Source organism: Ochotona curzoniae, unplaced genomic scaffold (genome assembly GCF_017591425.1).
Source record: "Ochotona curzoniae isolate NIBS_2020 unplaced genomic scaffold, NIBS_Ocur_1.0 contig_66, whole genome shotgun sequence".
In the NCBI taxonomy this organism is placed as follows: Eukaryota; Metazoa; Chordata; class Mammalia; order Lagomorpha; family Ochotonidae; genus Ochotona; species Ochotona curzoniae.
The window spans coordinates 24,597,913-24,622,056 of record NW_024466512.1 but is presented as its reverse complement, the minus strand read 5'-3'; the positions used below and the strand labels follow the sequence as shown (position 1 = coordinate 24,622,056).

The window sequence follows — 24,144 nt, the reverse complement described above, 5'->3', positions numbered from 1 at the left end:
CTCCTCCTCTCTGACTTTGCAATAAAAATAAAAAAATAAATCTTAAAAAAAGACAAAGTAGTGAGCAAAGCAAGACTGATTTATTTAGTCAGGAACCTGCTGCAGCAGCCAGGAGATGGCTCCAAAAGGAAACAAGTGAAAAACAGAGTCAAATCTCTTAAGCACAATTTTTGGTGAAAAAAATACAACGGCAACTAACAATCAGAGGGTGGGGATGAAACCCATCAAAATTGTAATTATGCAACTTCCCAATATAAAACAAAAATCCACCAGAGGATTACTATAGGGTAACCATAAGTAACTTCTCCTGATAAAGCATAGAATTGCTGCTTCCTGGCTACTCTTAAAATAAAACTGAAAAGCCAGAGGAGTGGGATTACCACTTTGATCTTGTTAAAGGCAGATTTTTGGGGAGAAGCAAGCATCTTGTATCTTGTTTAAGAGATTCTACATTTTCTCATTCCAACAAAGACCTCACCGTAGTTCATCTAGCTCCTTATGTATGGACAGTGCAGGCGGCTGGAGGATGATTGGTCCCGGTCAGCCCATGGGGATGAAGAAGCCACGTGAGATGCTGGAGCCCATTGGTTTGCAGATGTAGCCCATCCAGCAGCCAGCGCCTACTGAGCAGGGCTGCCTACACAGTGTTCTGCTGTTCCTCAGATCTGATGGAGCATGGGGAAGACAAAGCAGAAGCCAGCCCTGATTTCTTCTTCCTGGGGTGCCTCGCCCCTACTCCTGAGCTGCTGTTTCAGGATCCTCCCCTGCTGCAACGCAGTTATACAGTTCTTGATAAAAGTGTGTGTGTTTGCCATTTAACACCTCAGCTCCCTTGTGCTGGTCTGACGGTGCTCGGCTATGGGACAGGCTACTAGTTCATGGGTTACAGTAGCAGCAGGTGGATCAGTAGGAAGTAGTGAGATGCTGCGTCCAAGAGCCTGCCACTCGGCTCCCAGGGAAGGTCATGCAGCCCGAGTACAGTGTTAGGTGAGGAAGGGCGGAGGCAGGGACAGTCACTGGTCTTCCTCATCTAAGTGAGGATCAGACCCCACCGAACCAAGCCAAACGGATGCCTCCTGCTCTCCATGGAGCAGGCCAGTGGCAGCGGTCTCTTCCTTTGGGTTTTTCAGGTAGGCCTGCCCGCCCCAGGTCTCTTCCTCTTCACCTCCCCAGGCCCTTGGGCAAAGGTCCCTGTGATTCCTGGGGAAGCCACTGCCATTCCCGGCCCCTTCCCTGCCTCAGTGCCTGATCTGGTGGAGGTAGCCTGTGGGGCCCGGCTTGGCCCAGTTCTGGCGGATCCTAGCACTTGTCCTCCGGATGCTCGGCTGCTGCTCGCTGGAGGCCATCTCTGTGGCATGGCTCTGCGAGTCAGCCAGTGGAGAGCGGGGCTCTGGGATCCTGTGGGGAACAAGTGAATGAGAAATCAGCATCAACAAGGACAGAATGGGGACTTGTAAGTTTTCTAATAGGGGACTATAAAACACCTCTTGGGGCAAAGTGACCCCAGTATATCTTCATCCTATACTCAAGGCAGACATTGTCTGTCAGTCATATTAGGAAAACAGTATTTGAAGTCATGACTACAAACTGACTGGATGTAATACAAGCAATGAAGCTGACTCAGGATCTAGGCCCTACTGGTCCCAGAGGCCCTAATCAGATGTGCTGTTCTTATTGTGGGTCCTAGAAAAGGCAGCCAGGGAAGGAGCCCTGGGTGTTACAACCCACAGTGATTGGTATGGGCTACGTGGTTCAGCTAGGCCCCGTGCTGGTGGTCACCTAGGCAAAAAGTGGATGACTAGGGAGCTGGGGAAAGATGCTGTCTAAAGGTCAATTCTCAACAGCTTTTAACCTCCAACAGCACCACAGTAGCTTTCCATGACCTGTAAGCCCATAGGCAGATTTTAACCAGGCTTACTTCTGAATGTCACTACTAGTCTATAGCAGAAAGAGGGTACCCTTCCTTCCAGGCCACATTCCCTCCCATCCAGCTGAGAACCACTGTGGAATAAGGTGATGCTGCTGGGACCCAGACGCCCCTTCCCATGGGAGTTCACACCACCATGTACAATTCCAACAGCACCAGCAGTCTTACAGGTGCTAGCCAGGAGGTGGTGTCAGTAGCTGTAACAACCCCAAAGCAGGGCAAGTCAGGCCAAACCGCAGGTCCCAAGTCCCACAGCTAGGCACCCTGGGCCAAGCCACAGGAATGCGCCTATCCCTCAGCCTCCAGTCCCTGGAACCTACCGGAGCCTGCTGCAGGGATGCAGCGAGTGGCCCAGCAGTTTCTGCCTAGGAGGCCTCTTCCTGCGCAGCCGCCTCAGGGCCTCTGCCACACGGTGCTCCCCAGCACACTCCCAGATAATCTGGGCACGCTCCTTGGCCAGCTGGTCCCCGCTGCGCTGAAACAGGCCCTGGATCTGCAGCAGCTCCGCATCCTGGAAGATGTTGGCCGAGGCCTGCTTGCGGCCCCGCACTTCTGTTGGGGGCTTCCACGGGGGCGGCTCGCTGACCACAGAGGCTGGGGTGCCCATGCTGGGTACTCTGAGGGTGAAAACAGGAGATAGCAGAAGCTCAACAGACTTTCCAAGCTTGAGGGAGGGCTCCTGGGGTCTCTGTTCTCCAGGAGCCGGCGTGGAGCAAGTCTTGTTCTCAAATCACTGATTGCCTAGGGTACCCTGGGAACCACACTAACCTTGGTTCAGACACTTGCATTATCTCTCAGAAGGTCGTAGCAACCTGGGAGGCAAGAATTACTGTTAATCCGCATCTTCAATAAAGAAGTGTGGCTCAGTGGTCATGAGGCTGGGAGGAGAACCTAGGTAGGCCTGGCTATAAGGGCCACCCAGATGCCAGGAGCACTTAACACACATCCACTGCTCTGTAACAGGTTTAGTCCCATAACACTGATGACATGCCTAAGCCACTGCCTCAGGAACGGGTACTTCAAGGATCAGCCACGGTTATGCACCAGACTCCAGGTATCCCGGCACAGTGGCCTGCCTCATGCTTCCTCAGTGTACCCTGGAGACCAACCCCTGCTCTACTGCAGTGAGCTGTGCCACAGGATCCGGTGGCAGACAGGGAGGCATTGCTACTCCGACACACCTTGTGACCTCAGCTGGCTATGGCCTAGCCCAAGTATACTGGGGTGGCTTGGGCAGTGCTAGGATGGTTGAGAACGGCGTGTTGTCCGTTCTCTCCGAGTCAGCAAATCCTACCTTCCCAGGTGAAGGCTGGATGACCACGGAGCAGCAGCAGCTTGAATCTGACTTGCAGTCAGGACTATCTGACAGCCTGCAGCCAGGTGAGTCACAGATACCAACACATGGCCATCTGGGGAGCCTGTGCCCCCAGCTGCAGCCAAGCTTCCATGAACCGGGCCAGGCCCCTCCAAGGCTTCATTTCTTCAGTTTCATTTAGTTGAAACGCAGATCAACAGGGAGAGACCTTCCATCTACTCCGTCACTCCTCCAATGTCTACAACAGCAAGTCCTGGGCCAGGCTGAAGCCAGCAGCTGGTGCCAGGGACCCAAGTACTTGCAGCACCATCTCCCACCTCCCAGGACACATGAGGAAGAAGCTGGATCAGAAGCGGAGGAGCCTTGAGCTGGGAACCCCTGTGGGATGCAGGTGTCCCAAGCAACAACCTAACCCTCTGTGCCACAACCACTGCTCTGACCCTTCCAGATGTTGAGGCCCCTCATCCTTGGTTCTGCCTAGCACCCTGGAATTCAAACAACCAAGTGCGGCTAGAGCAAAAAAAGTGTTGGATTCCATGTAAACCCTGGGAAAAGCCGTTAAGTAGTAAATCAGAATTTACTATCAGGGCCAACTTTTCTTATGTCATTGAAAGTGCTTAGCAGCCCCTTCCTCCTCACTTCCTGAAGAAGACCTTAATCCAGGTGATTGTAGGGAACTGTGAAAAGTGTACAGAGCTCTCATTTTCAGAGCCGACATGGAAGTGAACCCCCTTTGAATCAATTATCTTTTTAATCAGGGGCTGGGGACCTCTTAGAAAAATAACAGCAGGTTCTGGCCAAAAGCCCAGGCCTGCTACTCTGCAGACACCCCACGGATCAGCAACTAAAACCTGGGCCCAGTCCAAATGGCCATGTGGGTGTCACACCACCCACCACCACCACACCAGGCGATGCAACTTCGTGCTCCAGGAAACAGAAAGACACAGGGCTCTTTGCCCAGATCATGGCGCAGATGCAACATGGAAATAAACCGCTCCCAGGTGTGGAGGTAACTGCTTTTCCCAATAGGAAGTTCCGAACCCTGGATTCCGGGTGTGCCCCTGGACAAGCCTCAGGGACCCATGCTTCAGTGTTGTCATCAACATGAGAATTAAAAAACAAAAACAAAAAACCCTCACTACACAGTCCAGCGTGGAACAGATCCTGGGAGACTGAATCAACGGCGAGAGGCAGAGGCTGCACCCGCCTGCCATCAGCAAACTCCACCGAGAGGAGAGAGCGGTAGAAAGCAAGGGGTTCGTCGGCGTGCACTAAGACCTCAGCCTTTGGAGGCGGCATTACCGCTCCACCCCCAGGAGGAGAATCTGACAAATTTGAAAGCTGACTAACCTGCCCAGCGCCACACAGTTCACGGGCTGCAAGCCAAGTGCGAGCCCAGGGAGCGTCGGCCCCGGGGTCCCTGGGTGGCTGTCGGGGTCTGGAAGGCTCCCCAGCTTCCCTGCCCGATTCCGTGCGTTCCGCACTCATCCACCCGCGCCGGTGACAGCGGCCACCCGGACGACTCGGACCCGGGCAGGGTCCACCGCCTCCGGGAGGGCCGGCGCAGCTCCTGGGGTCGGTGGGGCACAGGCAGCGGTCACGGCCGGCCAGGCGCTGGGGGACGGCATCGCGGCCGAGGTCACACGGCCACACCCCTGCCCACCCAGCGGCTCTGCGTCCGCACCACAGCCCCGAGCCCCGCCGTCGGCCTGCCTACCTGGATGCCCGCGGCGAGCCCCACTCAGCCCCAAGCCGGCCCCGGATCTCCTCGGCGGCAGCCACGGTTCCCCGGGGAAAGCGCTCCAGGGAACCCGAACAGCCAATCCGGGCCCGGAGCCTCTGTGAGCGCTCAGGAACCAGCCTCCCAAAACCGAACGCGGAGTCTCTGCGGGCCAATCAGCGGCGGGACACGGGCAAGGGGGCGTGTCCTGACCCGCCCCCTTCTTCCACCAGGCTCGCCCGCAGACTGCGAAGATACCCGGTGCCCAATCAGCGGCGGCGCAGCGCCTAGGGGCGTGTCCGCTGGGTCCCGCCCCCGGCCGGCCGCCGTGGTGACGCAAGGCGTCCCCTTCGCTGACGTCAGTGCGCGAGGCCCGCGCCGTCTCGCTGGCGCGTGAGCCGGGCGGGGACGCATTCTTGCCCCGGGTGCGGCGGCTGCGCTGGACCTGCGACACGTGACGGGTGTCCCGACTTCCCGGGCCAGACGCCATCGCTGACGTCACCGCGTCCCGAGCTTTAAACTGCCGCTCCTGAAGCCCAGCTCCCCGTCCCGCTGTGTCCTGGCTCAGCTTTGGGGCGACTGTGAGGCCTGAAAGCCCGGTCCTGGGTTCGAATTTTGAACAGGTTGCAGTTCCCTAAACTCTTCAGAGTTTGTATTCTCTCGGTCTCCATGGGGAGCCTGTCCTGTGTGGGTTTCCTGACGGGCAGTCAGTAGGGGAGATCTAGAGCGCTCTAGCCCGGGAGAGATTACAGGCCGATGAAGAAGGCCGACCTCCGGCCACCTGACACAAGGTGTGTGGTGATCCCCAAGGAGGGCGCGTCTCAGCTCCCTCTGAGAGGCCACAGAAGACTGAAGAAGCCACTTGGGAGCTCAGGGGAAGGAGCTGGAATTGGTGGAATGAAGGAGAGTCGGTGTGAGGAGAGGGACAGTGGTGTGAGAGCCAGACGAGAAGGGGAGAGATTCATTCAGGCTGGTGGGGTACAGGGAGGGGAGCAGCAGGGAGAAGGCTTTGAACAGGGCTGGGCGTGCTGTGGGCTTTGTGTGAGGCACACTCTTTTTCTTGGAAGACTTATTTGAAACACAAAGCTACAGAGAGGAGGGAGAAATCTTCCATCTGCTAGTTCATTCCCCACATGGCCACACCACAGTGGCCACAGCTGAGCCAGGTTGAGGCCAAGAGCTTCTTCTGGGTCTCCCACAAAGTTGCAGGGTCCCAAGGACCTGAACCATCCTCTGCTGCCTTCCCAGGCCATTAGCAGGGAACTGGATCAAAAGTGGAGCAGCTAGAACCAGAACCAGCATCCATATAGGATGCCAGTACTGCAGGTAGAGGCTTAGCTTGCCATGCAGTGATGCTGGTCTTCCCTGGCCCCCAGGAAGTGACAGGTGTGCTTGTAGATGGGCACTGTGGTCAGGCTTGCAGCTTAGACTTGGAGGGGGCAGGAGTGGATCCAGGGAGTGTGTGGCAGGCTCGGGATGGAGGCCTGTGTTTCTTCCCCAGAAGATGAGGGATTATTGGTGCCAGTGCTCAGGACCTGTCAGAACGGGGGTCCTGGTCCCCCTGACTTCCTTTTCACTTCAGATTTGACCCTGTGTTCATGTACGTTTGTTTTCTTCCGTGACGTTCCGAGGCTGAGGGATGGCAGCCTGGCAGCCTGGCATTATCTGAAAGCGGAGGGCATGTTGGAGCTTCTTCCTCACCGCACTGGCTGTGGTTCCTCTCCCGGGCACACACATGGCACCTGTGGGTGCTGCGCTGCAGCTGACAGATTCTCGTGCTGGTTTTTCTTCACTTTTAGTAAAGCTGTGGACAAGGACACAGAGCTGAGCCAAGTGCCTGTCCAAGCAGAAGGAGTAACTATGAAGCCTTTGAGCCCACTGCTGTGTAGGACCCTGGACTGGCAGGCTGGCCATCAGTACTTGGGGAAGCCACTTGTTCTGAGACTGTGAGCCCAGATAACTGTGCCCACAGGGCGTGGACAGTGGTGGTCTGGGTCAGATGTGACTAAAGCTAGGAGGCGACACTCCGGTGGCTGCAGACATTTCCGCTGACATGTGACTCATTACGCAGTGGAGCTGCTTCTGTTGTTTGTTGCAGCTGCGTGAGTCAGTATTCCTGAAAATAATGTGACTCCCACAGTTGTCTGGGACATGTGAGGCCTCCCCAGGAATGGGGTCATCTGGCACCCACAGAATGGTGCTGTAGGGGCAGTGACCGCCCCGAAAAGATGGTCAGATCTGGGGCCCAGATAAGGCCCAGATGAAAGTGAGATGAGTGGAAACTATAGTCTGGCAAACACATATTTACAAAATTTTTTAAATGATTTTATTTGAAATCAAAGTTGCAGAGAGAGAGATCTTTATGTCCTGGATCATTCCCCAAATGGCCGCAATGTCAGGACTGTGCCAGACCAAAGCCGGGACCTTCGTCTGGATCTCCCATGTGGTTGACAGATCCTCTGCTGTCTTCCCAGGCGCATTAACAGGGATCTGCATGGGAGGTGGTGCAGTGAAATTTGAACCAGCCCCATATGGGATGACAGCACTGCAGGCAGCAACTCAATCTGTAGACCACAGTCCTATCCTCCTTGCAGATACTTTAAGGGTCCCAAAAACTCAGCAATCCAGACAGATACTTTCGTAATACAACATTTAAAAATCAAAATTAGGCCTGGTGCGGTGGCCTAGCGGCTCAAGTCCTCACTTTGAACACACCAGGATCCCATGTGGGCGCCGGTTCTAATCCTGGCAGCTCCACTTTCCTCCACAACTCCCTGCTTGTGGCCTGGGAAAGGACGGCCCAAAGCCTTGGGACCCTGCACCCATGTGGGAAACCCAGCAGAAGTTCCTGGCTCCCGGCTTCGGATCGGCACAGCACCTGCCATTGCAGGCACTCACTTGGGGATTGAATCATCGGACAGAAGATCTTCCTCTCTGTCTCTCCTCCTCTCTGTATATCTAACTTTGCAGTAAAAATAAAATAAATCTTAAAAAAAAACTGTAAAGAAAATCGAAATTAAGGCCCAGCATGGTAGCCTAGAGGCTAAAACTTTGCTTTACATCCACTGGGATCCCATATGGATGCTGGTTTGTATCCTGGCTGCTCCTCTTCCCATCCAGCTCCCTGCTTGTTGCCTGGGAAAGCAGTTGAGGACGGCCCAAAGCCTTGGGACCCTGCACTTACATGGGAGACCCAGAAGAAGCTCCTGGCTCCCCGCTTTGGATCGGCTTAGCTCCAGCCATTGTGACCACTTGGAGAGTGAACCAACACATGGAAGAGCTTTCTCTAGGTATGTCCTTCTCTCTGAATATGTGTGTTTCCAATATAAATAAATAAATAAATCTCTTTTAAAAATCCATGTAAAAAATCCTTGATGAGCACAGTATCAATTTTTAAAATAAAGACAGGCTTTTGTTTATTCTATGACTGCATTATTTTGGGGTAGAACATTCCCCAGCAGCTTGCCATGGCAGCCCCCCACAGATAGGGTAGATGACGGCATGCCCACAGTCCTGGCACCACAGGGCTTTAACTGCAGTTGTATTTGCTCTCGGACTAAAGTGCTTTCAGCTTTTTCCGTTTAGTTGAAAATATGGAAGGATGTTCATTGTTCTGCTTCAGGCTCCAATATTACTTAATGTGGAGTTAGTCTTTCCTCTCAAAGGAAGCAGAGGTGAGGATAGGAGATCCAGCTGGTCGACCTGAAGCAAATGACTTAGCTCTCTGCCTGTATATAAAAAAAGAAAAAAAATGTATGAAGAAGAATGCACAATGGACTGCTGTCTAGCCTAATGAAAGAAAAGAGTCCTGTTCACAACAAAATAAGTGCACCTGGCAGACATGATGATATTATTTATTTTATTGGCAAGTCAGATATACAGAGGAAGAGAGAGAGGAAGATCTTACTCCATTGTTTTACTCCCCAGGTGGCTGCAATGGCCAGAGCTGTGTCGATCCAAAACCAGGATTCAGGAGTTTTTTCCAGGTCTCCCACATGTGTGCAGGGTCCGAAGGCTTTGGGCCATCCTTGACTGCTTTCCCAGACCACAAGCAGAGAGCTGAATGGGAAGCGGGACTGGCAGGATTAGAACCAGTGCCTATCAGCTTTTTCTTGGATTGCCACTCCAACTGGTGAGCATGAGACTAGGGGCGGCATGGCCAAACAGAGTAGCACCCACCGTCACGTGTGTGAACTGGATAGTGGGGTGGTTGGATTGAACTAGGCTTCAATGCCCATTGATATGTATGAGAGCTGAATGGGATGTGGGATAGATTGGACCAGTCTGCTCTACATACTGGCAAGCATGGGAATCAGGACAGGGGGTGGGCCTGGTGGGGGTTATTGCAGGTGGCTCTGACTAGGGTGCAGCTTCCACTGGTTTGTGTGAGGCCCGAGTGTGTGGTGAGTAGGATTGAGCTGGGCTGCAACACCCATTGTTTTGTGAAGACAGGATTGGAAACAGAGCTGACCCAGCAGTTGCAACCACCTGCATGTGCATTAGGTGATTGGGGTTACAAACTGCCAGACTCTGTATTGGTTGCACACACACAAGAATCAGATCTGGGATCAGCTCAGATGAAGTTTTTTTGGGGGATCCTCCCAACTGAACCACTGGACTCAGAACCCCAACCATGAAGAGAACGGCAGGTTCCATGGTCTGACTGTCAAATGTATGTGTCAGAGCTGGACCTCCTCAGTGACTTAGATGGAGCAGTGTACAGCATATCCAGATGCACATGGAGGATGTGGCAGTACACTGGAGCCTGCAGAGGACACCTGGTACCATATCAGAGGATGGAGGACAGAACAAATTGATCAACTACCTCAGCCAAATGTGGGCAGTGAATATCTGGGCATACAGAGACTCTAAGGTGGACTATATCAACCAGTGGATTCTGGAGAGATTTCATCATGCTTGGAGTGGCGAGATCAACAGTAATTCAGAACTGTTGAACTATCAAAACCTCTTGAGCAGGACCCTCAGAGCATGCCCCACAGCAGGGACCCTGGGTGGTGTTGGGTGGCTATCTTCCATCCCAGGGTACAGAGACATTTGGGAGGCTGGGTGTAGCTTCTCTCCTTATCTCTCCCCTTCCCCCAGATATAGGAAGGAAAAAAAGAGAATGTGGAAATAATGGTGTCACCTACCTTCCTGTAACCCTTCACCCTTATCACCCTAATTAACTCTGTAAAAAAAATCAAAAATAAAAATAAATAAGAGTGAAAAAAAATAAAGAACCAGGAATTATTTTATCTTTTAAAAAAATCTTAACATTTAATCTTAATGGTCTTTATACTTGCCTTTCACATGAATTATTTACCTGATTAATTTTGGAATGCTAACTACCTTTGAATCTTCTTGCATATCCTATTTATTGCTGATTTCTTCTGTTTTCATTGTTAGCTTACCAATAATATTTGCTTAAAATATTTGCATATTTTTTTAAAGATTTATTTTTTATTATTTTTTTTTTTATTGGAAAGGCGGATATACAGAGAGGAGAGACAGAGAGGAAGATCTTCCCTCTGATGATTCACTCCCCAAGTGAGCGCAACGGCCGATGCTATGCCAATCCAAAGCCAGGAGCCTCTTCCGGGTCTCCCACGCGAGTGCAGGGTCCCAAAGCTTTGGGCCGTCCTCGACTGCTTTCCCAGGCCACAGGCAGGGAGCTGGAAGGAAAGCGGGGCTGCGGGGATTAGAACCGGCGCCCATATGGGATCCCGGGCGTGCAAGGTGAGGACCTCAACCACTGTGCCACCGCGCCGGGCCCCTGCATATTCTTTTATAAATTTTTTAACTCCCTTTTTTATTTCATGTCTGGATCCAACTGTGTCACTTATGTAATGCTGAACTCAGAAAATAAAGTGCGTTCCTTGTTTTTGGCTAAGAAAAAAAAAAGGGGGGTGGTGGCGTGCGCCTTGAATGCACCGGGATCCCATGTGGGCACCAGTTCTTATCCCAGCAACTCCACTTCCCCTCCAGCTCCCTGTTTGTGGCCCGGGAAAGCAGTCGAGGACGGCCCAAAGCTTTGGGACCCTGCACCCGTGTGGGAGACCTGGAAGGAAGTTCCTGGCTCCTGGCTTCGAATTGGTGCAGCACCGGCCATTGCAGGCACTTGGGGAGTGAATCATCGGACGGAAGATCCTCCTCTCTCTCTCTCCTCCTCTGTGTATATTTGCCTTTCCAATAAAAATAAATAAATAAATCTTTAAAAAAAAAACCCAAACCGGCACCTATGTGAGATCCTGGCACACACAAGGTAAGGACTTTAGCCACTAGGCTACTGTGCCAGGCCCGAGGACATGATTCTAAATGAAACTAACCAAATACTGAAAGATCAATATGGCATGACCTATCACTTAGATTTGTGATCTAAAAAGTCAAACTGAAATAGCACTTGACCTGGTGATCAAGAGGCCTGTGACCCACACAGGCACCTGGGCTGCATCCTGGCTCCTGCTCCCGACTTCCGCCCATGCAGAACTTGGGAGGCAGAGGGGAGGGCTCCCTCCAGTAGTTGGGTTCCTGCCACCTTTGTAGGAGACCTGGGTTCAGTTCCTGGCTCTTGACTCTGGCCCTGGCCTAGCCTTAGCCATTGCAGGCATTTAGGGAGTGCGTTCTCGCTCTGCCTCACAAACAAATAAGCTAGTCAAGCTTAAAGATACAGAGAAACATAGAGGCAAGCAAGGGCAGTGTAGAGAGGCTGCCCAGAGTACAGACTTGCAGTTAAAGGATAAATAATTTCCACAGCTCTGAGGTATAGCATTGCAACTGTAGTTAGCAATAATGTATCCTATACTTGAAAATGTTTGTAGAAACCTTGTAGACCTTAGCTTTGGAGAGAGGGAGAGACCTTAAAAAAAAAAAAAAAAAAAGGAGGGGGGAAGAGTTTATTTTACTTGAAAGTCAGAATTCAGGCCCAGCATAATAGCTCAGTGGTTAAAGTCTTAGCCTTGCGCACACCGGGATCCCATATGGGCGCCGGTTCTAATCCTGGCGACCCCACTTCCCATCTAGCTCCCTGCTTATGGCCTGTGAAAGTAGCAGAGAATGGCTCAAGTCCTTGAGTCTCTGCACCCACATGGGAGACCCAGAAAAAGCTCCTTGCTCCTGGCTTTGGATCAATTTGTCTACAGTGACTGTGGACATCTAGAGAGTGAACTAGCAGACAAATTAATGTCTCTGTCTTTCTCTGTGTGTTTTGTTCTGCCTTTCAAGTAAATTTTTTTAAAAGGAGGAGTGGGGAAGGAGTGCTGCCCAGCCACGTGACCTGGAACAAGTGTCAGGCAGCTGTTCTCTGCCCCTCATGGTCTCCCGTCTGCTACTTTTGCCTGTCAACTTGACCACGCCATGAGGGGCCCAGGTACTTGTTCATGCATTGTCTTGGGTGTGTCTGACGGTGTTTTGGATGAAATCAACACAGGAATTGGGTGACAGAGAATGCACTGCATTCCCATTGTGGGGGGCCTCCCCTGGGGCCTGCCGTGTGACGGCACATCATTAGGGCCAGAAGATAAACGTGAAGGAGTAGCTGTGATTCCTGGTCTAGTCCTGACAAGCATTCCCCCAGGGAGCGAGGGCTTAGCTAGCCAGCTGCCTTCGCTTCCTGCCCAAGCCCTGCTCCTCCAGCCCTGCTCTCCCAAAACCTTCCCAGAGCCCAGGCTGCCTCACAGCTCTGACAAAGGCCCATGGAGTCCTTGTGGGTTGGATTCAGAAGCTCTTAAGCTACCTGGTGTCCCACCCAGCATCTTCCAGAGGGAAACTCAGGTGCCGCCCCAGGCACCTGATACCACATCCTGATGGCAGCCACCTTGGGGAAAGGCTCGGAGCCAGAGTGGGGAGCCCCTGGGTCCCATGAGGTAAGCTCCTGTATGACCTCAGGCAAGCCACTTCCCCTCTCTGGGTCTTGGTTACCCCCTCCACAAAATGAGAAGCCTGGCATAAATTGCCTTCAGGACATTTTGGATCAGGCACATAGCCGGGAAATGATGTCAAGTCCTCCGTCCATGTTCAGGCAATGTTGATTTAGCAATTCAGTGATAAGATTCCAGGCAGGCCTGATGTCCATCTGCTTTCCTGCTATGCCCTTTGTCTCAGCTGTTAGCCGTTATGTCTCAGGTACCAGCCCAGTGCCAGTCAAAGGCCTGGCATATCACAGGTGTTAAACCTGTGGGCATGGACTCCCTGTTTTCAGAACATCCACAGTGACTCAAAACCTGAGGTCAGAACAGGATCTGCCCCTGACTAGTCAGTTCAGGTCATGGCCCCAGAGGGGCACTGTGTCTGCCTTGCTCCACATTTCCTCTCTGACCATGGCCGTAGGAGTTACAGCCCTGCTAATTGTTCCTTGCCTTCACACCCACAGTTCCTTTTGCCTAGCTCACAAGCTAATGAGCTGGCCTGCTGTGGTCTCCGTGAGGTGCGGTAAGGACACACGTCCAGAGTCAAAGCAGACAAGCCCCAGAGTTGTTTGTTCCCTTTGTCCCCAACTCTCAAGGGGACAACAGGGGAAGAGGCAGGGGAGCACTTGCCCAGCTGAGAAGCACTGAAGACCCACCCCTGTTCGCATCACCGTTGTTTATCCTAACCAATTCTACTTTTGGGAAGATGTGCCTCGCCTCCCAAGGCTGCTGGCTGCAGACTCAGAACTATTGGGCCCAGAGCAGCCATGGCCCGGCATTAATGCTAGACCCTGTGATAATGTCCTGGGAGGCTCAGGATGCGTGGGGCTGTGGCTCCCAACAGATCTCTCTGTCATTGCCGCCTGCTGAAATTCTGTCTACCCTCAAGTGATGCCTGGAGCCTACAGACTCCCCAACCCTCCCCTCACAGTCCCTTCCCCCACCCCGCTGCACCAGTTCATGTCTTCCTTGTAACCCTCACCCCTGTCTCCCTGTGTCCCCAGCTGTGCCTCTGGTGCCAGCAGAGAGCAGACAGGACCTGGTCCTCAACTTGGGCTTCCCCCACCTGTATGGTATGCATCTAACAGGTGCTTTGGCCACACTTTTTTTTTTTTTTAAGATTTATTTATTTATTGGAAAGTCAGATATACAGAGAGGAGGAAAGACAGAGAGGAAGATCTGCCGTCCGATGATTCAACCCCAAGTGAGCACAACGGCCGGTGCTGTGCTGATACAAAGCCGGGAACCAGGAACCTCTTCCAGGTCTCCCGCATGGGTGCAGGATCCCAAAGCTTTGGGCCGTCCTTGACTGCTTTCCCAGGCCACAAGCAGGGAGCTGGAAGGGTAGTGGAGCTTCCAGGATTAGAACCGGTGCCCATATGGGATCCCGGCGCGTTCAAGGCCAGGACTTTTAGCCGCTAGGCCATGCTGCTGGGCCCCTTTGGGCACACTTTTTGACTTGGCTGGCATCCAGGTCTTTCTGTAGGGCGATATTTTCCCAGAGAGTTTGCAGCATCACCCCCGGGAATGTTTTCAGAATTCCAGAGGCTAAAAATATCACCCCAAAGGCTCTGCAGGCTCTTCCTTGTAAGGACCAAGATTGGGCTCCCGAGCGTGGAAGCTTGTGCCCAGCAGAGGGCAGACTCCCAGTCTCCCATGCCTTTTTTAGAAGAGGAGAAAGGTTTTCCTGTCTTCCCTCTCAGTGCCCCCACAGGTCCCCCACTCCAGGAACCCTCTGCCAGCTGTTCTGCATCCACATCCCCCAGCCTGCCACATGGGCCACAGCACTGCTTAAGATAGGTGTTGGGGGTGAGGCGTACAGTGGGGAGAGCCTTGAAGATGTCCCTCGGGGGTTGCTAAGGGACGCCGAGGTAGCAGCCCTGAAGTTGGGTTCAGAACTCTGGATTTGAGACCCAACACTGACACTTGCAAGTTATGTTTCTATGGTCAAAGCCTTAGTCTTGCTGTATCCCTAGGAAAAGAGCTGAGAATGCAGTGTAGGGAAGTATATAAAAGCAGTTTGAATGTGGATGTGGAGTCAACTCCCCTGGACTCCTATTTAAGCTGTCACCATCAGCTTTGTGAACCAGGCTAACTTTCTTTTTTAAGATTTTATTTATAGGGGCCCGGCGCGGTGGCACAGTGGTTAAGGTCCTCACCTTGCACGCCCGGGATCTCATATGGGCGCCGGTTCTATCCCGGCAGCCCCGCTTCCCTTCCAGCTCCCTGCCTGTGGCCCGGGAAAGCAGTCGAGGATGGCCCAAAGCTTTGGGACCCTGCACCCGTGTGGGAGACCAGGAAGAGGCTCCTGGCTTTGGATCGGCATAGTATCAGCTGTTGTGCTCACTTGGGGAGTGAATCATCGGACGGCAGATCTTCCTCTCTGTCTCTCCTCTCTGTATATCCGCCTTTCCAATAAAAAAAAAATAATAAAGATTTTATTTATGGGCCCAGTGTGGTAGCCTAGTGGTTAAATCCTTACCTTGCATGTGCTGGGATCACATATGGGCGCTGGTTTGTATCCTAGTGGCCCTGCTTCTCATCCAGCTCCCGGCTTGTGGCCTGGGAAAGCACAATGGTCGGAGCTGAGCCAATCTGAAGCCAGGAGCCAGGACCTTCTTCCAGGTTTCCCAGGTGGGTGCAGGGTCCCAAGGCTTTCGACTATCCTCGACTGCGTTCCCAGGCCACAAGCAGGGAGCTGGAAGGGAAGTGGGGCAGCCAGGATTAGAACCGGTGCCCATATGGGATCCCAGTGCGTTCAAGGCGAGGACTTAAGCCGCTAGGCCACACTGCTGGGCCCAGAAAGGTAGATTTTTATGGAGAGAAGTAGAGCCAGAAAGAGCTTCCATCCACTGGTCCACTCCCAAAATGTTCACAACAGCTGGGGCTGAAAGAGAGTGAAGCACCCGGGACACAAGCAGTGTCCATATAGGAGTCCTGGGCCAGCAGCTGAGCCTCCATGCCCCTGGCTGACATGCATGTGGGTGCTGTGGTCATGCCGTGTCCATTGCAGATATGCAAACAGAGCTTTCTCGAGCACCTATGGCAGCAAGAGGCACACCCACCCTGAGGTGCCAGAGTTTTCCTCCCCCAAAGGGACCCAGATTACCAGAAGAACCCCGCTGCCCAGCCAGGCCCAGGGCCAGCAGACTCATCTCATGACCAGCAGATGAAGGACTAGCTATGCAGTGAGGATGAGCCGAAAGTCAGTGCGTGCCCTGTGCCCAGGGTGCACGGGGCCCTCTGGGTCACCACCCCACCTACAATGACCAGGGGCTCTTTGGTGCAGGACATCCTGAGCAGACTTACAAGCCCTGCAGGGGGACTGTCCTCATAGCCCTTAGACTGGGCACTGGAAGAGAAGTAAGAGTTTGCCAGCCAAGTGGGGTCTGGGGTCATTCGGGAAGTTAGAAAGGCTTGCTGTGGTTGGCACAGGGGGTGGGAGCCAGGGTAAGGGAAACACGTGGACAACCGGGAGGTTGAAAGTGGGTTAGGGCCTGATTGCGAAATGTGCCACATAGAAGAGGCTGTCTGCTGGCCGGTAGCCCGTAGCCGGGTGGAGAGCAGCATGAGGCACCCTGGGGCCTGTTGGTTAGCGCTGCCACCTCGCAGGAATGCTCATCCGGAAGGGAAGAGACAGGAACCAACTGTAATTGCAGTTGTCTTTGGTCTCAACCACTCTGGGTTTTGTTTCCCTTCTCAGCAAAAAGAAGTCACTGCACAGGCCCTTATGTTGTACTGAGGCTTGAGCGAAAATGCACGAAAGGGTTATGCAGCATGGACGGTGGGGAAAGGGCCCCTGACTCAGTCACTGGGGGCTGGCAGCTCCGCTGACTCTCCAACCTGGAGCTGGGGGCCTAGGACAGCATCGTATTTAACCAAAGCAGGGCTTGGGGAGGCTGGTGCGTTGTGTATTGAGAGAGAGAGTATGCCTCTTTCCTCCCTTTCGACAAGGGTCGATGGACAACCGCCGGGCAAGGTCTGAGCCCACCTTGGGGCAGGAGGGGTTTGGAGTGTACAGGGCAGATGTTGGCTCAAAGCCAGCGATGCTCCCTGCCCTGGCCCGGGAAGAGTCAGGAGGCTCCGCGGACCGGGAAGGCTCAGCCCGAGTCTGGGAAGACATTCTCTAGGCCGGCCTGGAGCCCACGGCTCGGGGGACCCAGACGCGGCACCTCTGGGGCACAGGGGCTGGAGAAGGAATCTGAGTTGAGAGTCAGGCGAGGAGAGGGGGGCGCCGGGGCGGAGATCTGGGCGGAGAGAGATGGCAGGAAACCGGGAGGAGTACGCGGGGTGGGTGGAGACGGCAGAGGGGACAGGGAAAAGGGCGGGTAGGAGGGTGGAGAGAGGGAGTAGAGAGAGAAAGAGAGAGGAGGGCTAGGGGAGGAGAGAGGGGAGGAAGGGTGGGGAGCACAACTGAAGAACAGAAGGACCAGGACAGAACCCGGCGAGGCGGCTGCAGCGGGTACCCGGGCCGCCCCCGCGAGCAAGGCGCCGCCATTCCGCTGCTCGGCCCGCCGCCGCCGCGCCCGGGGGCCATGCTGCCACCGCCCCCGCGCCAGCCGCCGCCCCAGGCGCGCTCGGGCCGCGGCGCGGTGCAGCTGCAGCGGCCCTTCCTGCGCGGCCCACTGGGCGTGCTACGACTGCTGCAGCTGGTGGCCGGCGCTGCCTTCTGGGTCACCATCGCCACCAGCAAGTACCAGGGTCCCGTGCACTTCGCGCTCTTCGTGTCCGTGCTATTCTGGCTGCTGACCCTCGGCCTCTACTTCCTCACGCTGCTGGGCAAGCACGAGCTGGTGCCCGTGCTGGGCTCGCGTTGGCTCGTGGTCAACGTGGCGCACGACCTGCTGGCAGCCGCCCTCTACGGCGCCGCTACGGGCATCATGATCGACCAGACGCAACGCCACAGCTATTGCAACCTCAAGGATTACCCGCTGCCTTGTGCCTACCATGCCTTTTTGGCGGCTGCCGTCTGCGGCGGTCTCTGCCTCGGCCTCTACCTGCTCTCGGCGTTCTACGGCTGCTGCCGTCGCTACCAGGGCAAGCTGGAGGTGGCGTGAGTGTTGCCTGCCGATGCGCCCATATCCCTTCGCCTGGCTCTGTGTTTCCACTGCCTCCTGCGCCTTGGATCCCCGGCACACAGTTCTCCCGCCCGACAGTGGCGCCACCGCCTCGAGTCCCGCCCGCCGCACCCTCTCCAAGAACCGTCGCTGGCTGAGGGGCGCTGTCTCCAGGGACCAGCGCGGGCCAAGATCCGAGGGGCCGACGCATGGGTTCAGAAGGGCCAGCCCGAGGCGAAATTAAGCTATTCCTCTTCCCCTTCTTGCGGGAGACGTGGACAGGCGCCGCGTAGATCCGGGGGAGGCTCCCAAATTGGAACCAGCCCTGCGTCCCCTCCTCCTTCCCTGGAGCTTTCGTAGGAGCACCCTGTTCCCGGCCCTTGTTGCAGCCTCGGTGCTGTAGAAGTCAGGCTTGTAGCTACTGCAGCAAGAGCTGGGGACAGGCCTCGGCTGGACCCGGGCTGAACCACAAATTTGGATTTGGCCTTGGGGTTGTGCGGCTGTCCCGCGCCGCGGCCCCTCCCTGCCCTTCCCTAGGCAGCTGGGTGTCTCTGTCCTCGGGCCCTGATGGGGTCCTTACTCGCCTCTGTTAGGCGCAGGCCAAGCCCAAGCACCCTTCACCAACCTCGCACCAATACAGCCTCTTTGCCGGCCTTTCTCACAGGCTTCTGCCTCACCTCATCCCAGATCCATTTGCATTCTGGATCCCATATGGCAGGTTAGGGTGAGCCTACCCATCATGGCTACAGAGAGGACTCACAGCCTGCACTTGGGAGCAGCCAGAACCAGAGCAGAGTGTGTTCTCTGGACTCCAGAGAGTTCCAGCTTCGGAGCTGACCTTAAGAGAGTTTCAGGGCCAAATGAGTTTGGCAACGGTGCTGTCTGTCCTTTTTGGAGACCCATGATGCTTGTGAGTGCCATCAGGGACTCCTAAAATCCTCCATCCCAAAGAAGCCTAGTGTGTACTGCATTACTGCCAGGGGCTAGACTAGTGTGGCATTCCTGGGGTCCCAAGGAGCTGGGCAATTTCTGTAGCAGAGGAAAGAACCCACCCCAGTGGGGGAGGAAACAGCTGCCCCCTATCCAGCCAGAGACTTGGGAACTAGTGAACTTGAACATTGCTGTCCATCTTGACAAAAGGAGCCAAGGTTAACCAGAAGATTTCCCAGCCTAAAGCAAAGTCACCTGTAAGGGATGCTGGCATTGACCTGGAGCGCCTGGCAGGGAGTGTGTGATGTGGGGCCAGTGGCTGGCCAGGCCTCCAAGGTAAGATGCTTCTTGGTCTTCCTGAAAGGGGTTATAAGTCTTGGAATAGGAAGCACAGCTCTCCTTGGTTCCCCAAAGTTGAAAGGAGTTTCTATTCAGAGCAGGTTGGAGATAGTATTAACCACAGTGTGGAAAATCTAACTTTTTTTTTTTCTGAACTTTCAAAAGCTCTGTTCTTGAAAACATGCAACCTCCTGGGTGGAGGTGGCTGTGTTCTCACAAGCTTGTTCTTAAAGCTTTAGTGTAGCGGTTTGTTAGCATCTTGTGGCTGTGGAGGGAGCAGGCGGGGGGACAGCAGGTGTGTAGGCTGGATGGCATTGCTGCATGCAGCGTTTTCGTGTGTCCATCTCTTCCCATCAGTGACTCCACTGAAGTGGCAGTCCATGTGATGCCTGTTCTCCGTACGAGGAGAGTGAGTCCCACAGCAGCTGAGTGACTCCTGCAGCTCTCCTAGCAAGGACCATACATTGCAGGGGATCACACTGGTTAGCTGTAATCAGCACTTAAAATAACCTTAACATACAGTTCACCATTCAGCTGTCTTTAAGCATGCAGGTCAGGGTAGTGCTACTCTCGCCTACCATCTATCTGGAACTATTCCCATCATGTAAAACCGAAAGACTGTAGCCACGGAAAGGTTGGCCATGGATCTCCTTTGGCAAGTTCCAGAACCCTGCACTCCAAGGATCCCCTGGGTCCTCTGGGGTTTCATTTGGGCTGGGCCCCTCAGCTTCAGCCACTGGTACCAGCCAGAACTGGCGTGGGTCTTGCTGGGCTGCTTGGAGACCTTGGACGCCTAGTGACTTTGTGCTCCTCTTGCAGGTTTCCATGCTGCTGGGGCCACGGAGCTTCCCTTGGCTGGTCATGCTGCCCTCCACCAGACACCCACTTCCTTGGGCTGGTAGCACTATGATGGCCAGGGCCAACAGCTGGCCCCAGGGGCAGCCAGGAGAGAAGATGACTTCTGCCCAGCAGCTTCCTTTGCTTCCATCCAGTGGAAGAGCCACGAAGAACAAAGACTGATTCTGCCTTAACTCAAAAGAACTCCTGATCCTTCTCAAGCTCTGGTTTGGACACAAGCTCTCAGCTGCCTGGAACTGAGCTGTGCAGCCCAGCACTCTAAACCATGGGTTTCATTCCAACTTTTGTTCTTTTCCCCTTTTTATATATATATAAATTCCATCTAAGTTGCCTCCTCAGTTTAGGTCCTGTCTCCTCAGGATCTCCTTCCTCCGCAGCCCCCAGTGCCTGGGGCTGTGTTGTTGATCAAGTGGCCTTGCCCAGTGGCCGGTGCCCCCTTGGTCTTCAGGGGGGCCTCGTCCTTCCAGAAGTGCCGGTAGCATTCCAGGGCTCTCTTGCTCTTCCAGATGTGCCTTCCCGCTTGGCTTCCAGCGGCTTAGTGGTGCCATCTGCCAGATGTGAGAAGCACAGATAGGAATGGCCACCATCCACAGCTTCCCACTTCAAGGTCCCAGGCCCTCATTGTGACTGCCTGATCCAGCCCAGAGCATCTGGATCTTGGGGGGCAGTCTCATAGGCCTCCCTCCTAGGATGCCAGGACTTGGGCCAGTCTGGGGTCACCCTGGTGACAACATTTCTACAAACAGCAACAGAGTGGGGGGCTTGGGGAGGGTGAGGATGGTCAGGGAGAGGGTGCCCAAGTGCTTCGATCCCTGGCTTAGTGGTAATCACTAATATGCTTTTCTGAATAAAGTTGGGTTTGCCTGACCTTGACACAGGAGTCTTCTGTGTGGCTTGCTGTTGTACCCTCAGTCAGGATTCCCAGCCCTCTCTGTATGCCTTAACCACAGAGAGGGCTTCTTCCTCTCTGCCTCCCAGCCCTTCTCTTTCCTTCCTGGAGGAAAAGTGAGCTCACAGATTGCCAGTGCTTGAATTAGGAGTGGGTAGCAGGGGTTGCCTGCGGCAGCACCTGAAAGAAAGCTTTCTGTGTCTTTCCTGGCTGAGACTCCTAACCACCTCTCAGTGGGCTTCTATTTGGTAGCTCAGCTGTCATTCTAGGTGCTGGGTGGCTGTGCTGGGTGTGCCCCCAAGGTCCCATACCCTCTGCCCCATCATCTTACAGAAGGGCAAATGGAGCCCCAGATGGGGTGGCAACCTGCCCAGTGCCACACAGCTAGTGGGACAGAGTGGGGTGACCTGGAGCCTAGATAGGCCACCCTTAGTCCACTGTGCGGATTCTGGTGTTGCCTGCTGGGCCACACCAGATCCAGCTTTCCCGATGCCCCAGAGGTTTCGGACCTAGCCTGCCACGCCTGCTGGCTGAGTTGCCCAGGGGTAGTTCATTTGTTCCTTCCTGTGCCCTGGGCCTTGCCTCCATAACCAGGAAATAGGATTCTCTTGGCACAGCTCAAAACAGTGGGAACAGTTCCGGCTGGGATCTGATGCTGTGTGCTTGCCACACCTACTCTTCCAAAGAATGTTCCCCAGGGCAGGGCACTCACTCACTTGCATACACACACATACCACACTTCCTTTTGGGGTTTCTGTGCCAGAGGAAGTGCTACCCACTGCTAGCCCCTTCTCCCTCTCCTGCCTATTTAGGAGTTTCACACAAAATAAAGCATGGCTCTGCTTTAGGCAGAGGCTGGCAGCCCTGCTGTGCTTTCCTTTGGCTTGCTGGCTGCATTGTGCAATAGAAAATGCACTTCTATTTTATTGCATCTCCCCAGCAGTCAGAGATTGGCATGTGTCCTCTGGCTCGCTGAAGGAAGCAAGGCTGGAGAGGGAAGGGTCGAACATGGAGTCACAGCTGGCTGGCACAGCACGGGGGACAGGAGCACATGCTCCTAGTATCCTTGGTACATTTTGGGGAGGTTCAGGAGCTTGGGTGGAATTTGAATTTTTTTTTCCTGGAGACCAGGTTTCAGAAATCAAATCTAATCTGTTTCCGGTATTTCCTGTTTAATGTGTTTGTGTGTGTAAAGTCTGAAATAAGACACTGCTCCCTAGGGGCACAATGAACTTACTCAGTTCTGAGAAACCCAAGGGCTGACTCATTGATGGCTATTCCTTTTCTCACTTTTCCAGGGGTAAGGGTGGGGTGGTCAATGGTGAGAAAGGAGAATTGACTAATATTGTCAGAGAGGAAAAGAAAATTCAGGGATATAAGAAAAAATTCTGGCTAGCAAGATCTGTGTACAAACTTATTCTGCTTATTGTTTGTTCATTACAATGCTTATTTGTAAAATAAAATAGCAATATACTAGGTACCCATTAAAATATAGCAAAATACACCCATTTATACAATTTTTTTTAGATTTATTTATTTTGTTGGCATGGCAGATTTACAGAGAAGGAGAGGCAAAGAGAAGGTCTTTCATTTGCTCTGGGCTGTCTTCTACTACCTTTCCTGGTGACAACCAGGGAGCTGGATGGGAAGTGGAGCACTTGGGACACAAGCTGGTGCCCATATGAGATACCGCAGCTTATAAGGGAAGGGTTAGCCAAGTGAACCGTCGCATCAGGCCACATTTAAACAATTTGAACAGTACAGAAGTATATAAAGAAGGGCCCAGTGCAGTAGCTCAGTGGCTAAAGTCCTCACCTTGCACGTGCCAAGATTCCATATGGGTACCAGTTTGTGTCCCGGGTGCCCCACTTTCCATCCAGCTCCCTGCTTGTGGCCTGGGAAAGCAGTCGAAGACAGCCCAAAGCCTTGGGACCCTGCACCCACATGGGAGACCCGGAAAGAAGCTCCTGGCTCCTGACTTCGGATCGTTGTGGCCATTTGGGGAATCAGCAGATGGAAGATCTTCCTCTCTGTCTCTCCTCCTCTCTGTACATCTGCATTTCCAATAAAATAAATAAATCTTTAAAAAAAAAAAAAAAGGATGGCTCAAAGCCGTGGGACTCTGCACCCACTCCAGGAAGACCTGGAAGAAGCTCCTGGCTTCTGTATTCAGGTCAGATCATCTCCGGCCATTGTGGGCATTTGAGGAGTAAATGAGCAGATGGAGGCTCTTTCTTTCTCTCCTACTCTGAGTAAACATGATCTGAATTCCCAATAAAATAAATAAATCTTAAAAAAAAGAAAGAAAAAAGATCTGTTTCATTCCCCATAACTCTTTCAAATGAGTAAGTAAATAAATGAACAAGTCTGCGGTACATACTGGCATGCATGGAAACCAGGGTAGGGGGCAGGCCTGGTGGGGGTCATGGGGTCGCCCCAACTAGGCTGCAGCTCCCACTAGTTTGCGTGAGGGCCGAGTATGAATTGGGCAGGATCGGGAAGGACTACAACACCCATCAGTTCACATGGAAGACAAGGCTGGAAACAGAACTAACCCAGCTACAACCAGCATGTGCATAAGCTGATTGCGGCGATGGACTGTGCTGGACCCTGTACTGGCAAGCACACACAAGAATCAGGTCTGGGATCATCTCAGATGAAGTTTCCTTGGAGATCCCTCCAACTGAACTACTGATCTCAGAACCCCAACCATGAAGAGACTGTCAGCCAGTGAATTCTGAATAGATTTCATTGCGATTGGAATGGTGAGATTGGCAGCAATTCAGAACTGTTACACTAGCAAAACTGCTTGAGCAGAACCCTCGGAGCGTGCCTCACATTGGGGATCTGGGATGGGTGGGAGACTAGGTGGGGCTTCTCCCTTTGTTTCTCCCCGACCCCAGATACAGGGGGAAAAAGTGCTGATATTAGCGTGGAAACGATGGTCTTACCCATTTTCCTGTAGCCCTTGATCCTTAGTATCCTAATCAACTAAGTAAGATGATTTAAAAAAAAAGTTTGATGCCACTAACAAAAAAAATATATAAACAAGAAAAAGACCATGTGACTGAATCACTCCACTGTGAGAATTCTTCCCCCAGAGAAGTGAAAGCTTTGTCCAAAGGTTCGTACATAAATGTTCATAAGAACTCTATTTACAGCAACCAACATCCTGAAACAGCACACTCACCAATATGTGAACAGC

General features: G+C 53.3%; 2 protein-coding genes across 3 annotated transcripts; one reads left to right on the top strand and one right to left on the bottom strand.

Annotated features, from left to right (window-relative positions):
- Positions 1–61: 61 nt before the first annotated feature.
- Positions 62–5,087, bottom strand: AVPI1 (arginine vasopressin induced 1). Of its 2 annotated transcripts, none has more exons than XM_040992354.1 (3): positions 4,960–5,087; positions 2,248–2,544; positions 62–1,398 (listed from the first exon to the last, which is right to left on the bottom strand). In XM_040992354.1, exons 2-3 carry the CDS (start codon positions 2,532–2,534, stop codon positions 1,239–1,241), a joined length of 447 nt encoding a protein of 148 aa, XP_040848288.1. In that variant the 5' UTR covers positions 2,535–2,544; positions 4,960–5,087; the 3' UTR covers positions 62–1,238. The 2 variants fall into 2 exon arrangements, with proteins under 2 accessions (XP_040848288.1, XP_040848287.1); XM_040992353.1 differs by lacking the exon at positions 4,960–5,087 and adding an exon at positions 2,696–3,552.
- A 12,147-nt stretch (positions 5,088–17,234) lies between these two features.
- Positions 17,235–20,923, top strand: MARVELD1 (MARVEL domain containing 1). Its single transcript, XM_040992352.1, has 2 exons — positions 17,235–19,189; positions 20,012–20,923. Exon 1 carries the CDS (start codon positions 17,402–17,404, stop codon positions 17,921–17,923), a length of 522 nt encoding a protein of 173 aa, XP_040848286.1. The 5' UTR covers positions 17,235–17,401; the 3' UTR covers positions 17,924–19,189; positions 20,012–20,923.
- The last annotated feature ends 3,221 nt before the right edge of the window (positions 20,924–24,144 follow it).

Coding starts and splice junctions, on each gene's coding strand:
- AVPI1 (XM_040992353.1), bottom strand. CDS start 2,715: ATGCAAGTGTCTGAACCAAG. Junction 2,545..2,695: donor ATGCAAGTGTCTGAACCAAG/GTTAGTGTGGTT, acceptor TTTCACCCTCAG/AGTACCCAGCATGGGCACCC. Junction 1,399..2,247: donor CATCCCTGCAGCAGGCTCCG/GTAGGTTCCAGG, acceptor TGTTCCCCACAG/GATCCCAGAGCCCCGCTCTC.
- MARVELD1 (XM_040992352.1), top strand. CDS start 17,402: ATGCTGCCACCGCCCCCGCGCCAGCCGCCGCCCCAGGCGCGCTCGGGC.